The sequence below is a fragment of the Salvia splendens genome, chromosome 12, assembly GCF_004379255.2.
Source record: "Salvia splendens isolate huo1 chromosome 12, SspV2, whole genome shotgun sequence".
Lineage (NCBI taxonomy): Eukaryota > Viridiplantae > Streptophyta > Magnoliopsida > Lamiales > Lamiaceae > Salvia > Salvia splendens.
Window position 1 is genome coordinate 7,833,621 of NC_056043.1, and position 13,662 is coordinate 7,847,282.

Below are 13,662 nucleotides of genomic sequence, written 5' to 3' on the forward strand. Positions count from 1 at the left end.
TTTGATTCCAAAATGCAATTGAGCATTGAGGATACGTAGACATCTCAACTTAAATTTTAAATTTAAGTTGAGCTCAAGTCCTTTTCCTTTATTTTTTTTTCTCCCCTTCGTTTCGAATATGTAATTTGTAAAATTGTAATCAAGACTTTAAGTCTTTTGTAATTTATAATTTTTAAGTTGTAAATTTTAAGTTGTAATTTGTAATTTAAAAGTTGTAATTTCTAATTTTGAAGTTGTAATTTGTATCAATAAAATTGCATTTGTACGTCGCTTTATTCTAATTTTATTTATACAAATATATTTACATTTTTTACTTGAATTACAAATTTACAATATAAAAAAAATTTAAAATGAACCGCCGAACCGGCTCGGAATCGGATATGCACAGGCAGTTCCGGCGGTTCACGGTTTAGGAAACGGAACCGCAGAACCTTGGTCGGGCCGGTTCAGGTTCACGCCTTTCTTGAACCGGAACTGGCGGTTCCGAACCGTGAACCGCCGGTTCCCGAAACGTGGTGACGTCTAGCGCCAAGGCCCAAGTGTTTAGGCCTTTTGGGCATCGCCATCTTCATTTTTTTCTGTAAAGAATTTGGGCGATTGACGCTGAGATCGGTGAAATCGGAGGGGACAGAAATGGGTTATGTGCTGCGGGTTAGACTGGCTTCATTCTTCACCGGCGCGGCGCTGGCATCCGCCGCCGGTCTCTATTATCTCCAGAAGGATTATGCAATTGCCCACCACGCCATCTCTCAACAGGTTTTTCTTTTTGCCCTTTCTTCTGCTTTTTGTTGAAATTGATTGTTATTTATTTTAATTACTATTCCTATTACTGCTTGTTCATGAGATTGGTTAGTGGCTCCCCAATTGTTACACGGAATATGTTCCAGCGCGAATTGAATATGTCAAAAAATTCGTGTAGATTTGATTGAAAATTAGATGATGTTCAGTCGAAACGGCGAGAGAAGAGTTCCGTATGTAGTGGATGAATATTGTACTAGAAGTTAACAATGGTTGAGAAATGAGGCAGACTTACAGTGGAAGTTTGGTATAGAATCATTTTGCCTTTGTGAAATGTCGAGAGAGTGTCTTTTAAATTTGTAGAGTTTTGCGTTAATGTTCGTTATATCATTTTCCGTGCACTTGACAGCCACTAGTAGTAGTAGTTCTATCATCCTTGATGCAGTGAAAAATAGGTGGACAGTCTACAGTGAGCAACGATTTAGTTGTTTAAGTGCTCCGCCTGTTTTTGAGTCGCTACCTTAATGTTGACGCTCACTCACTTGAATCTAGGCCTAAGCTTACGACTCTTGTGCGAATAGCATTCAGTCTGTGCATCTGTGTACAATCAACACTTGAATGAGAACACTAAATCACCCAAAAGTGAATGAAGTTTAGATGCATAACACTATTCAATAATGATCTTGTATCCGTTTTTGCGTTGCTTTCATGTTGTCTCTATAGGATAGGAAGAGATGAAATCAACTCCGTTAACTTTATTCATGTCTTCAATTGTCACTCAACTCTAATCATCAATAAGCAGTGACTCCATTAGCGTCTTCACTTATCAACTCTAATCTTGTCACTTTACTTGGTATCTGCTATGCAGTTATTGGTATATAACTGATTCTCATAACCCTAAATGCCCAGCCTTGGCTGTTCTTTTGCCTTTTTTTAATAGCACAAATTGCCTACTTTGTCTTTACAACATGATGCAAACTAAAAATGCTGGTCAAGCCATAATAACTAGCACCAAGTAAGCTTAGTTATTGTGTTCCTTTCGTTAAGTTTTTCTTAAGCGATCACATTTCCTCGACCAGTTTCCATGTAAGTAACATGTGTTGAAGAGATATGTCCTTTGAAAAGCTCATTTATACAACTCTACAAGTTATTCAGATGAAACCCATTTGTTGGATCCCCTTCATTTCTCATGTCTAAATCTGATAGTACTACATTGACCTGATCGAATCCATGGTAAGCCAACTCAAGGATTTGCAACTCAGACTTCATCATAGAGATTTCTGCATCAGTTCATCAGTTAAATGCGTCAAATTTAAAATGCTGATGAAAGTTAAGGTCAAAACTGAGAGGTGGTTCTAGATAAATGGATCTGGATGGAGTAATAGCTAGAGAGATTAGTGGGAGTGGAAATGAACTAGTTGATAACATGAATATTGGTATTGATTCGAATTTTGTGTATGGTGTAATTGATTTGTTTTGAAACAGATAGATAACACTTACAAGTCACTGGACGAACGTGTGTCGGCATTGGAGCAGTTGAAAGCAGATGATGCACCAAAGGCTGTGGAACCTGCTGACTCTGCCTAATTGAATGAGGTTTTTTTTTGTAGTAGCAATATATTGCAACAGTTCCATCCAGATCATGCGGATTTCCGAATAAATGTTATGCAATTTCACCTGTTATTCTGTTTTTTTTTTTCATTTTACTTTATTCAGGCTCTGCCTCATACTTACTGGAATATGGAAATGTTTTATTTCAGCCTCTGGAATAAATTTGTAACATTAACCATATTGTTTCCTGCAGAATGCATTTGAGAAAGGTTGGAATACTGTATATAATCAACAAAATAAAAGGAAAGACATAATCTTGGGCCTTCATCATGGCCTGGCCTAGTCATATTTGTAGTATTCACAAAAGATATTCATGTAAATAAAAAGAAATAATATAAGGTTGTTAGTTGGTGATGCGGCACATGTATGGCCACCATTCTTCCGATAACTCACCACCACCACACGCCCATATCATTCATTTTTTCTTCAACTCAATTAAACCCCATAATTTTTTTTTTAAATTTGTGAATCTTACGATAAGCCAAAACCGGAATTAAAGATGGTGTTAAGCTTGCCGGTAACCAAGTCGTTATTCCCGTCGCCATGTTGGCCGGAGAGACGGCGGAAATTCCATTTACGCAGCAGCACAGTGCGGTGCGGAATAGCAGAGGCTTCGGGACAGCCGGCACCGATGGGGCAGAAGACCAAGTACAAGGACGGGCTGTTCGAGAGAGTGTTCATGAGCCTCTTCTCGCGGAAGATGGACAAGTTCGGGCGCGGAGGAAAAGCGGGGATGGAGGAGAAGGGGCTGTTCGACTGTGATTACGAGTCGTTTGTGGAAGTGTCGAGAGGAGTGATGGAGGGAAGGAGTCGTCTGCAGCAGCAGCAAGTTGTTAGAGAGGTGCTCCTCTCCATGCTCCCTCCCGGCGCCCCTGCTCAAGTACCCTTCTCTCCCTCTCTCTCAACAAAAACATGGAATAGTTACATTTATTTTTATAGAATGACTCATAAGTTAAAGGAAAATATCATTCTAGTATCTAATAAGTTAAGTAAAATATATAGGTGGAATGGGTTGATTAATATGGATTGTATTTTGTATGGCAGTTTAGAAAGTTGTTTCCACCAACAAAATGGGCAGCAGAGTTCAATGCGGCATTAACGGTGCCTTTCTTCCACTGGTTGGTTGGCCCTTCTGAGGTTTGTATCTATGTTTTCTTCTCTCTCTTGGTGTTTACAAGTATTAATTATATTTAAAATTGTATATCTAAAATTAATAATGGCAATTCAGTAGGTTGTGGAGGTAGAAGTAAACGGAGTGAAGCAAAAGAGCGGAGTCCACATCAAGAAATGCAGGTATGTATATATGATACTCTTTCGTCTGCTAATTATAGTCTCATTTTGACTCTTCCCAAGTTTTAAGAAATTGTTTGACTTTGTAAAAAAAAAAAAAAAAATGAGTTGTGGATAATGGACTTCACTTTTATATATTGATTTTATAATAAAATGTGAGTGTAATGAGTTAGGTGAATGTTGGGTCCCCTTACATAAAATGAAAAAAAAACAAATGAGACTTTAAATCACGGAAATCCCAAAATAGCAAAATGAGACATGTCGAGTAGGGAGTACATTAATTAGATAATGTGATGGAATGGTATTTTGATGGAATTGAAATTGGAAGGTACTTGGAGAATAGTGGTTGCGTAGGAATGTGCGTTAACATGTGTAAAATACCAACACAAGATTTTTTCACCAACGAGTTTGGCCTTCCATTGACGATGAATCCAAGTATGTGAGCTCACCTCCCTACATTATTCATGTCTCATTGCAATTGCATCATCACAACATAATAATCTACATACATGTGTTAATTGCAGATTTTGAAGACATGAGTTGTGAGATGATATATGGACAAGTTCCACCCCCCTTTGAGGACGATCCGGTTTCAAAACAATCTTGTCTACCAAATTTTTGTAAGTCTCTCATACATTTATATACCTATATATATATATATATATATATATATATACAATCTCTCTTGTTGCTAATCAAATAATTCTTCCTTCAGGCTCCATTGCAAACCCAAATTCAAGTCTCTGTCCCAAACTAAAAGCATGATATATTTTGGTGGTTGCAACTATCATATTGTCTGTCCGGATTAGACCATTTTTCATCACATATTGTATAAATTCCATCTCGTATATATAATAATATGGCTCTTCATATAGTACTACGAGATAAGGTGGTATTACTGTATTTTTACAGACGTCTTTTTTTTTGACACTTGGGGTTTAGTAAATATGTAAGCAGAATAAGGTCTTGATCCTTTTCTCTTTTCTACTACTCAGACACGATGTAAGCTAAAATTTGTCAACTAATTCAATCGATGGAAAGTTGACACCAAAACTTAAATTCATGATTCCAACTTTAAAGTTTAGTAGAAAAATTAAAATTTTTAAATGACTTGTTAATAACCCTTTAAAATAATGTGACCTCTTTCAAACGGCATGGAATGAAATCAATGTTTCTGACCATACCCCTTTAACTTATTCTTTAAAGTTGAATAATTGATTTTATAAAAAAAAGAAGGAAAATATGTTTAACTGATCTACTATAAACCGAATTAAAAGTTTGTATAATTGTATCTGTATATCACATAGTTGACTAACTCTTGTGGAAAATAGAATCCATTATTCCACTACCGGCGTCATAAATCCGCTGAGCAAAAAGACTTTTTGTTTACTCAAGTAGTTGACGATATAAATTAAGGCGTTTATTCTAGTACTATTGAACTGCCACTAAAAGAAAAAAAAATAGGAATATGATCGAATAGGTTAGAGAAGTGAAGGAGATTATGTATATTTTCCAATGAAATTAATTTACATCTCCTTTGACTCGTTCGTTAGTCCTGTTGTTTGTATTTTGTGTGTAAACAATAAGATCGCATCTCAAATGAGTAATTAGCATCATAATGAAATAGACTTTTCAACTCAATAATGGAGTAATTAACCCCACAACATGCTCGTGGATTCCGCCATCACTCACTTATAATCCCCCTTTTTCCTATCCAACCGACCGAGTCCAACTTCTAATCCCATTTGTCATGCCAAAAACTATTAAGTAACCCATGGGGCGGATCTGCACTTACCTCATATTTTCATATCCATGTTCATATATAAAATTTTGAATACACTACTTTCTTCACATTCTCTTACTTTTACATTTTGAAACGTTTTTAGTAAATAGATCATACTCCCTCCGTTCCAAGTTAATTGAGTCATATTCCATTTTTAGTTATCCCAAGTTACTTGAGTCATTTCTCTTTTTTGTCTAAAAACAAAACATCTAATCACACTTGCTTTATTCTTTCTTTTACTTTACCCTCTCTCCCCCCTCTTACTTTATTATCTCTTCTACTTTATTTAACTAACTAAACACAACTTTCTTAGATCTCGTGCCCAAAAAAATGCCTCAAGTAACGTGGGAGGGAGTATTTACTTTTATTATTTTTAAAAATATATTTCCCATATAACAAACTCATTTTTCCCCTAAATTATTTTAAAATTAATATGTTAAAATAAGATTCAATTTGCTCACTTTTTATTCACTTTCATTTATATTTTAAAATTTTGCGACAACTCAATGATATCGGATCGGAGTGTGGGGGCCACCAAGGCTTGCTGAGAGAGAATATAATATTAAATACAAATTTAGATTCACATTACACTTTTGCATGATGAAATAAATTGTGCTCACATAAATCATCACATTTTCTAAATCTCCACAATATTTACCTAGAAATAAGCATGATTTTTATTTCTATACATATTTAAAACACACAAACAATCGATCTTTATACCTAAAAAACGATATCTCATCTTCATCTTCCTAACATGAAATATTGTTTGAAAAGGTTATAAAATTAAAACTATCATTGATTAAACATAAAATAGAAGATAAGACAAGAAAGGAAGACTTGATTTTTCCATATTAGACGATTACTAGGAAGCATCGGAAAGGGCGCTAAATAAAACCCCAACCAACAAATCTCAAACCATTTCCCCCTTTTCCTGACCCGAGAGACTCCGATCCGACCCGAATCTGAAATGTCTCTCCCTCTCCTCCTCCTCATCCTCTCCTCCGCCGCCCTCTCCGCCGCCGAGATCCGCTCCACCGAGACCCGATCCGACTCCCGCCCCTTAATCCTCCTCGACGAGTTCGGCTTCACCCACCGCGGCCAGGTCGAGCTCAACCTCACCAACCTCTCCCTCTCCGGCTCCGTCCCCGACCCGCCCGAGCTCTCCAAGCTCGGATTCTTCCTCTGCACCATCGACGCCTGGGCGCACGTCCTCCAGCAAATCGACGATGCGCAGATCAATTGCGTCCTCCGATCCCACTCCATCAAGCACGTCTTCACCTTCGATCAACTCCCCAACCCCTCCGTCTCCGCCTTCAATTTCTCCTACGCCGAGTCCTCCGCCGATCAGTACACTCTCATCTTCGCCAATTGCCTCCCGCAGCTCAAGGTCTCCATGAACGTCCGCTCCGCGATGTACAACTTGGAAGGCGGAAGGTCCAACCGCCGCGATTACCTCTCCGCGGGTAAAACAATTCTACCTAGGGTTTACTTCCTGCTCTCCATCATCTATTTCATTATGGCCGCCTTTTGGATCAATGTCTTGTACAAGAAGAGACCGACTGCTTTTGGAATCCATTTCTTTATGTTGGCTGTGGTATTGCTCAAAGCACTGAATCTATTGTGTGAGGCCGAAGACAAATCGTATATTAAGCGCACTGGATCTGCACACGGTTGGGATGTGCTGTTTTACATATTCAGTTTCTTGAAGGGGATTACTTTGTTCACCTTGATCGTCTTGATCGGGACGGGATGGTCGTTCCTGAAGCCGTATTTGCACGATAAGGAGAAGAAGGTTTTGATGATTGTGATTCCTCTTCAGGTTATCGCGAATATAGCTCAGGTTGTGATTGATGAGACAGGGCCCTTCGGGCAGGATTGGATCGCTTGGAAGCAGGTGTTCTTGCTCGTGGATGTCGTCTGCTGTTGTGCCGTGCTTTTCCCCATTGTTTGGTCGATTAAGAACTTGCGCGAGGCGGCCAAGACTGATGGCAAGGCTGCGGTCAATTTGATGAAACTCACTCTGTTTAGGCAGTATTACATTGTGGTCATATGCTACATTTACTTCACTCGGGTTGTGGTCTATGGTCTCGAAACTATTACTTCGTATAAGTACTTCTGGACTAGCGTGGTTGCCGCGGAGTTGGCTACCTTGGCATTCTATGCGTTCACAGGGTACAAGTTCAGGCCCGAGGTCCACAATCCTTACTTTGTGATTGATGACGAAGAGGAAGAGGCTGCTGCTGAGCAATTGAAGCTTGAAGATGAGTTTGAATTATGAGAGGATGTAGCATTAGGCATCCTCCTAGTGAACAGTGCTCCCCCCTTATACAGGTCTTCTAGTTATACCTGTGTGTATCTTTTTTCTTCACTTCTACTTGAATTTTATTTTCGCCATGGCTTATATATACGTGAATTAGATTTTAAATTCAGAGTTGAAATGTCCTGTCAATTTTGTTGATGAAAGAACTCTAGAGAATAACGTTTGCTGTTATAAATCTCGTTGATCACTCGTCTCTTAGTCTTTGTATGATTGATGTCTGACCTTCAACTTTGTATGATTGATCATGACTTGTCTTCTGATTCATATATCAATAGTAGTGCACAGTTAGGTTCTTTTTAGTGAATCCACTCTGGCTTATCAAAGTAGATTTTAAGTCCTTTGGGTTTTTTGTATGAGCTATGATTGCAGGTTTTATGTTGGATTGAAAACTATGGAACCATTTAGATTGGACTTGAGTTCCATAAAGTTGGAGTATTTATGGATTTCCCCTCAAAAGTAAAAAAATACAACTTGTTTTTATCCAAATGCAGCATTGAGAAGTTTAGACGTTGGAATGTTGAGTTGAATTTGGAATTTGGAATTCATTATAGTGTAGCATCGTTCACCTCTTACTTCTGTGTTGATAGTTGAGAGTGATGGTGAAGTTTCACATTATTTTGAGAGAATGTTTATGTAAAAATTTATTGGTAATGGTGGAGTTTTGAAATTTTTATTTTAATTTTTATTTTTATTTTCCAATCCCACACTCTTACAGCAAGGAATTCTAGTACCATGTTGAGTTAACTGAATTCTGGTCTGAAAAATGGAATTTGGTTATTTATCAAAGCTAACTCTTTCCTCCTTTGTACTGTGTCGGTGCGTAGTAGTATTTTTTGGAATTGGGTCTGCTGTACAGATTCCTCCTTTTTACTACCCCCTTCCTCTTCCTTCTTCTCCCTTTAATGCTTCATTTCCCACTCTCGCATAACCACCACCTCACTCCAGCTATCTCTCTCACTGCAACACTCCATGACCAATACCAAAACTTCAAATACGCAGCCGCCATCACCTCTGATTCCATTATGGATTTCGTTTAATTTGACCCTGAATTTCTTGTGTGTGTTTGTTGATCATGAAAGCCAAGTAAAGGATTGTTTCGAGTTAAGAATTTGGAGACGTGTTGGAATAATTTTGATGTGGCTGGGATTATTGGGAAAATAAATCATTCCCCTGATGGACAAGTGGGTGGGTCTAGCTTAATTGGGTTATTATGTTAAACAAAAATGATAAGAGTTCGAACTTAAAAGGGAGAGAGTACTTCAACAAACACGCACTGCTTCCTTTGTTTCAAGACTATGAGAAATGTTATGGCTCGAATAAAATGCGTAATGTAATAGTACATGATTTTGCTCAATTTGTTAGAATAAATTTGTGGACTGCTGAAGTTAAAAGGATTATCAAACAAATCTATGTGGTCGTGTTAAATGTGTTGTGGGGACTGTTTGGTCATCTTCCACGAGAAATGAAAGGTTAGTCATTACTAAGTGGTTCTAAAATGTCCAAGGAAGAGTTCAAAATCATGTGTAAAGACTAATTTACTTGAGATGGTCCAAACTAAGTGGCTCCAAGGAAGATTTCAAAATCATTTGTAGGTTTCATTTCTCTGTCTATTTGGAGATCAATATCCCAACTTCTAAATATAAATTGGCTATCAAAATAATGACCTCAGGTTGTCCTGAAAAATAAAAGTTACTGCTATAAATTTAGAACTGACTCCATTTAAACTAGGCAAACTCATTTTTCTGATATACTTAGTACATAATTTAAATAGGCTAACCTATATTATCTAATTATATACTCCCTCCATCCCACTCTAAGTGGAACATTTCTTAACACAATATATCTTATTCAATTCTTCTTCATCTATTCTTCAAACATGTCTTTATTTCCCTCTGCCCCACTTCGTCCCTAGCTTCTTGTTTTTCCTACTTTCCTTTATAACTCCAAACATCTACCTCTTTTTCTTCACGACACTCTGTGGCCTGACCTACATCTGATCTTGTTCTTCCAAATCCCAATTATTTACCAACTCATTAGATTTTAAAAGATAATAATCTGAGAATTAAGATGAAATCCTAAGGACAATAATTCTTATCTTCTACTGACTACTACTATTAAGTATCTAAGATGGAGTTTATATAATGCAAGTGACAATTCTTTTCTGTAGAACATGAATTATGAAATAGTGGATTTAACCCCAATTTTTAAATAAGATTTTTTTGAAAAAAAGAACAATTTTATGTATAATTTTCCATTTATTTAATAATACTCCGAATGAAAAAGCAAAGGCAGTGGCCCATTGGACGGGCATAATGTAGGCCCACCCATTTCTTGTGGGTTGGGTTTAGACTGAGGCTTGCTTTTAACCACTCTATAAGTTGGGTATGGGCCATGCCAACTTCTTATTAACTAGTACTAGTATTTATGTTATTTACATTTTTTTTCATATTTATATTTATTTTCTACAAATATGATCTTATAAGTCTACAACGGGTTGATTCCAAGTCTATCTCATATTATTGTGATGTCTTATATCCCAAAATTAAATTGAGAAAAGTTTCCCTTTCTTTTGATTGCTATACTTTGGACACTTCACACAAGCTGATGTTTTTTATGATATACTTTAATTAGCTTTGAAGATTAAGTTATGAATTAGTAAACCCATTGGGACAGTACCCTGGCCTTCCACTATCTATGTTTGGCTAAGTTTTCGCCTTTTAGCAATTCTCATGCGTGCATAATTAGAAAATTCGTATACTAATCTATCAAAAGTTCAAAACACGCAAACAGTGATTTACCCTAATTTGGACATGGCATGTGCGTATACTTTGAGAAACTTTCAATGATTTTTGTCCTTTAACTCTTGAGCTCATAAATTAATTTTGATTGATGTAGTATGATTAGAGTGAAAGGTGATACGAGCATTTGACATTTGAAGTAGGAGTATTACTCATAATGTCATATGTAGAGTTCATTCATATACAGAATGAGATTGTAAGTAAAATATTGCATTAAACCTGAGGGACCCTGCAATGAGACATATCCAAATGGTGGTGTAAGTTGTAACGCCATAATGATTAAATGCATTATAAGACTGAAGTGGGATCCCTTTCCAGCACAAGTACCCCACTTTCTACTCGATAAAGGTAGATAGATTTATAGATCAAATGAACTATCTGTGATTTTGAATAAGAGCGATAATCTGCTAAACAAATTAACCAGCTGTGTGGTGGCTCCCTAACAAAAGAATCAATCGTGACGGTCATAGAATTTGGTAGTCAATTCGAAATAGACTAGTGTTTGTTTGCTAAGAGCATATGCAACTGTGGACGGACGGCGTCCGTCCGTCCGTGCCAGCGGCACGGAAGAGCTCGTCCGCCGCTGGCACGGCGCTGCTCGATGCATTGAGCACGTCCGTGCCAGCGAGCAGGTGACGTGGCGTGTTGCGATTGGGCACCTTTAATTTTTTTAAAAAAATCAGTTTTTAATTAAAAAACCGATTAAAATAAAAAATATATTTTTCCACTTCCCAAAAAAAATATATCCATTTTTTTACCGTTTTCTACCACTTTTTATTTTTTATTTTTCCCCCAAAAATACACATTTCCATCTATAAATACCCTCACTTTCACACCCAAAAATTCACACCACACTACACAATTCTCATCTACATTCTCTCATTTTCATTCTCATCTACATTCTCTCATCTCCATTCTCAATCTTTCTTCCACACATACAACATAACAATGTCCAGCCAAGGCGATCACCCTCCGGGCTCCCATGGTTGGAACCCCGATTGGTTCGGTTCACAACCGTTTCATAGTTCGGAAACGGAATATTCGGCCCCTCCTCAAACCCAAAGTTCGGGCGTTCCGGGTGGCTACCGGCCATACCCAATCGACGACCAAGATGCCCCCGAAGGGCGATACGGGTGGACACCCGAGCATAGAGCGAGGTCGACCGCCCCCTCCCAAACTCCGACTCCTCCTACTCGCGGTGTCCGCACACCGTACTCGCCGGCGGAGATGGAGCAATTGTTCAAGGCGTATTTGTCAATCTCCGAAGATCCGGAGGTTGGCACTAACCAATCCGGCTATCACTTTTGGTGGCGTATCTGTCGTCAGTACAATGAAAACCGGCTGGAGGGGACAATCGAGCGCAACGAGAGTATGGTGCGCAACGCCATCTACCGAGCCAACGAAGAAATTAGCATGTTCTAGGGGTATTACCTCCAGGAAGAGCGGTCGGCGGAGAGCGGCCAGAGCGAGGTCGACGTCATCTCTGCCGCGATGAACACCTACCAATCCATTAACTACAAGCCGTTCAAGTACCTCAACATTTGGCAGGAGACGCGGTCGCATCCGAAGTATAGGGGAGGCGTAACATCCTCCTCTAGAGGCTCCTCCAAACGGTCAAGGTCGGTATCCCTATCCGACTCCAGCTATGAAGACGTGCTTAGCCAACTCGTCGGAGCTAACTTGGGTAGCCCCGACGCCGGCCTGAGCGGTTCCCAACGCCGACCGCAAGGAAGGAAGAAGGCGGCGGCCAACCGCCGTCGCGCCGCGACTCCATCCGGCGATGTTCCCGACCCCGCTCCCTTTCCCGTTCCCTATGCGCCACCTCCACCCCCACCAACTCGTTGTGGACCCTTTTGGCCTAACTCAATATGGCAGATAGGTCAACTATGACCCCCTCGCAACTTCGATCGCACGAGGCCATGATATTGGGCCTCCAAAAACAATTGGGGGTAGTGCCGCCGGATGAGTAGTCTTCCACGAGGATATTTTTAGCTTTAATTATGTAAATTTTAATTTTTAGTATTTTAATTATGTAATTTTTATTTTTTAGGATTTTAATTATGTAATTTTTATTTTTCGGATTTTAATTATGTCTTTTTTATTTTATTTGTAATTTGTAATATTATTTCAGTTTTTTTTTAATGAATTTTAATGTTATGGAAATGTTTGTAATTAAAATGAGTTGTGCTCATTCTTGCGGAAGAGTACAGCTGTGGGTGTTGTGCTCTTGCCTAAGAGCAGACAGAAATAGTGGCACCGGGCTCACAAGCGTGCTCGTTGGCAAGAGCACGGTTGTGAGTGCTAAGATTTGTATGTAAATTTGATGGGTTGAATTTAGTGGTGTAGTACATGTTGATCAGATCATCGACAGCGCATTTAAGATAATTGGACTCTATACTTGAAATCCGTTAGAAATGGACCCTCATATTTATAGTCGGTTATGATATACAGTAGCATGTCTCTATTGGAATTTACCATCTATTGAAGATTATTAATTACTACTATTACATTATTTTCTAGTAATCAATGCCTCAAATATACATATAGTTTGTGAATTGTAATTGCACCTCAAAACAACTTACTTCACCTTTACCACGTGAAGTAACTCGTTTTCTCACACTACAAACTGCAGCATGTGATTGAGACCGAGGCACTAGTAATTTAATTAACCCACAAATATATACAAAATCATTAAATGGAACTATACTATATGCTCACAAGTCATAAGTACCAAACACTTGCGTTTGTTAATTAGTGTATGTTCCATACAATTAATTAAGCAGTTTCCTATTGTTCAGAGATTATGTTTGGAATGTAGTACGGAGTGTATATCTCTTAAATATATTCTCAATCTTTTAGCCCAATTCTTGTGATACTCCATATCTTTAATTTGATGAGATTTAATTTATTCAATGTGTATTGAAGAATTTCATCAAGACGATATCTATTGATCTCTTCAAGTTTCTCTCCAATGCAAGTAGAATTAGAATTTTCAAGACATCTACATATAAAGGAGATCATAACACCCCTTATTGCATATTTTTGGTCCAAGTTGAAATCCACCTCCATCCATCGATGCTCATTAAATTCCAACCAGCGGTGCATGTGAATGTCTCCAA

At 38.3% G+C, this 13,662-nt stretch overlaps 3 protein-coding genes across 3 annotated transcripts; all 3 read left to right on the top strand.

Annotated features, from left to right (window-relative positions):
- The first annotated feature begins 539 nt into the window (after positions 1–539).
- LOC121757238 lies at positions 540–2,527 on the top strand. The gene is made up of 2 exons (XM_042152755.1): positions 540–756; positions 2,224–2,527. The coding sequence occupies exons 1-2, from the start codon at positions 634–636 to the stop codon at positions 2,323–2,325; spliced, it is 225 nt and encodes a 74-aa protein (XP_042008689.1). The 5' UTR covers positions 540–633; the 3' UTR covers positions 2,326–2,527.
- A 134-nt stretch (positions 2,528–2,661) lies between these two features.
- Positions 2,662–4,607, top strand: LOC121757237 (beta-carotene isomerase D27, chloroplastic-like). Its single transcript, XM_042152754.1, has 6 exons — positions 2,662–3,229; positions 3,394–3,486; positions 3,581–3,642; positions 3,968–4,074; positions 4,164–4,259; positions 4,355–4,607. The coding sequence occupies exons 1-6, from the start codon at positions 2,849–2,851 to the stop codon at positions 4,402–4,404; spliced, it is 789 nt and encodes a 262-aa protein (XP_042008688.1). The 5' UTR covers positions 2,662–2,848; the 3' UTR covers positions 4,405–4,607.
- A 1,711-nt stretch (positions 4,608–6,318) lies between these two features.
- On the top strand, positions 6,319–7,932 carry LOC121759158 (protein CANDIDATE G-PROTEIN COUPLED RECEPTOR 7-like). Its single transcript, XM_042154663.1, has one exon. The coding sequence runs from the start codon at positions 6,393–6,395 to the stop codon at positions 7,701–7,703; it is 1,311 nt and encodes a 436-aa protein (XP_042010597.1). The 5' UTR covers positions 6,319–6,392; the 3' UTR covers positions 7,704–7,932.
- Positions 7,933–13,662: the final 5,730 nt, after the last annotated feature.

Excerpts from the sequence above, each read along its gene's own strand:
- LOC121757238 (XM_042152755.1), top strand. The coding sequence starts at position 634 with ATGGGTTATGTGCTGCGGGTTAGACTGGCTTCATTCTTCACCGGCGCG. Across the intron at positions 757-2,223 it reads ACCACGCCATCTCTCAACAG|ATAGATAACACTTACAAGTC; the intron begins GTTTTTCTTTTT and ends GTTTTGAAACAG.
- LOC121757237 (XM_042152754.1), top strand. The coding sequence starts at position 2,849 with ATGGTGTTAAGCTTGCCGGTAACCAAGTCGTTATTCCCGTCGCCATGT. Across the intron at positions 3,230-3,393 it reads CTCCCGGCGCCCCTGCTCAA|TTTAGAAAGTTGTTTCCACC; the intron begins GTACCCTTCTCT and ends TTTGTATGGCAG. Across the intron at positions 3,643-3,967 it reads GTCCACATCAAGAAATGCAG|GTACTTGGAGAATAGTGGTT; the intron begins GTATGTATATAT and ends TGAAATTGGAAG.
- LOC121759158 (XM_042154663.1), top strand. The coding sequence starts at position 6,393 with ATGTCTCTCCCTCTCCTCCTCCTCATCCTCTCCTCCGCCGCCCTCTCC.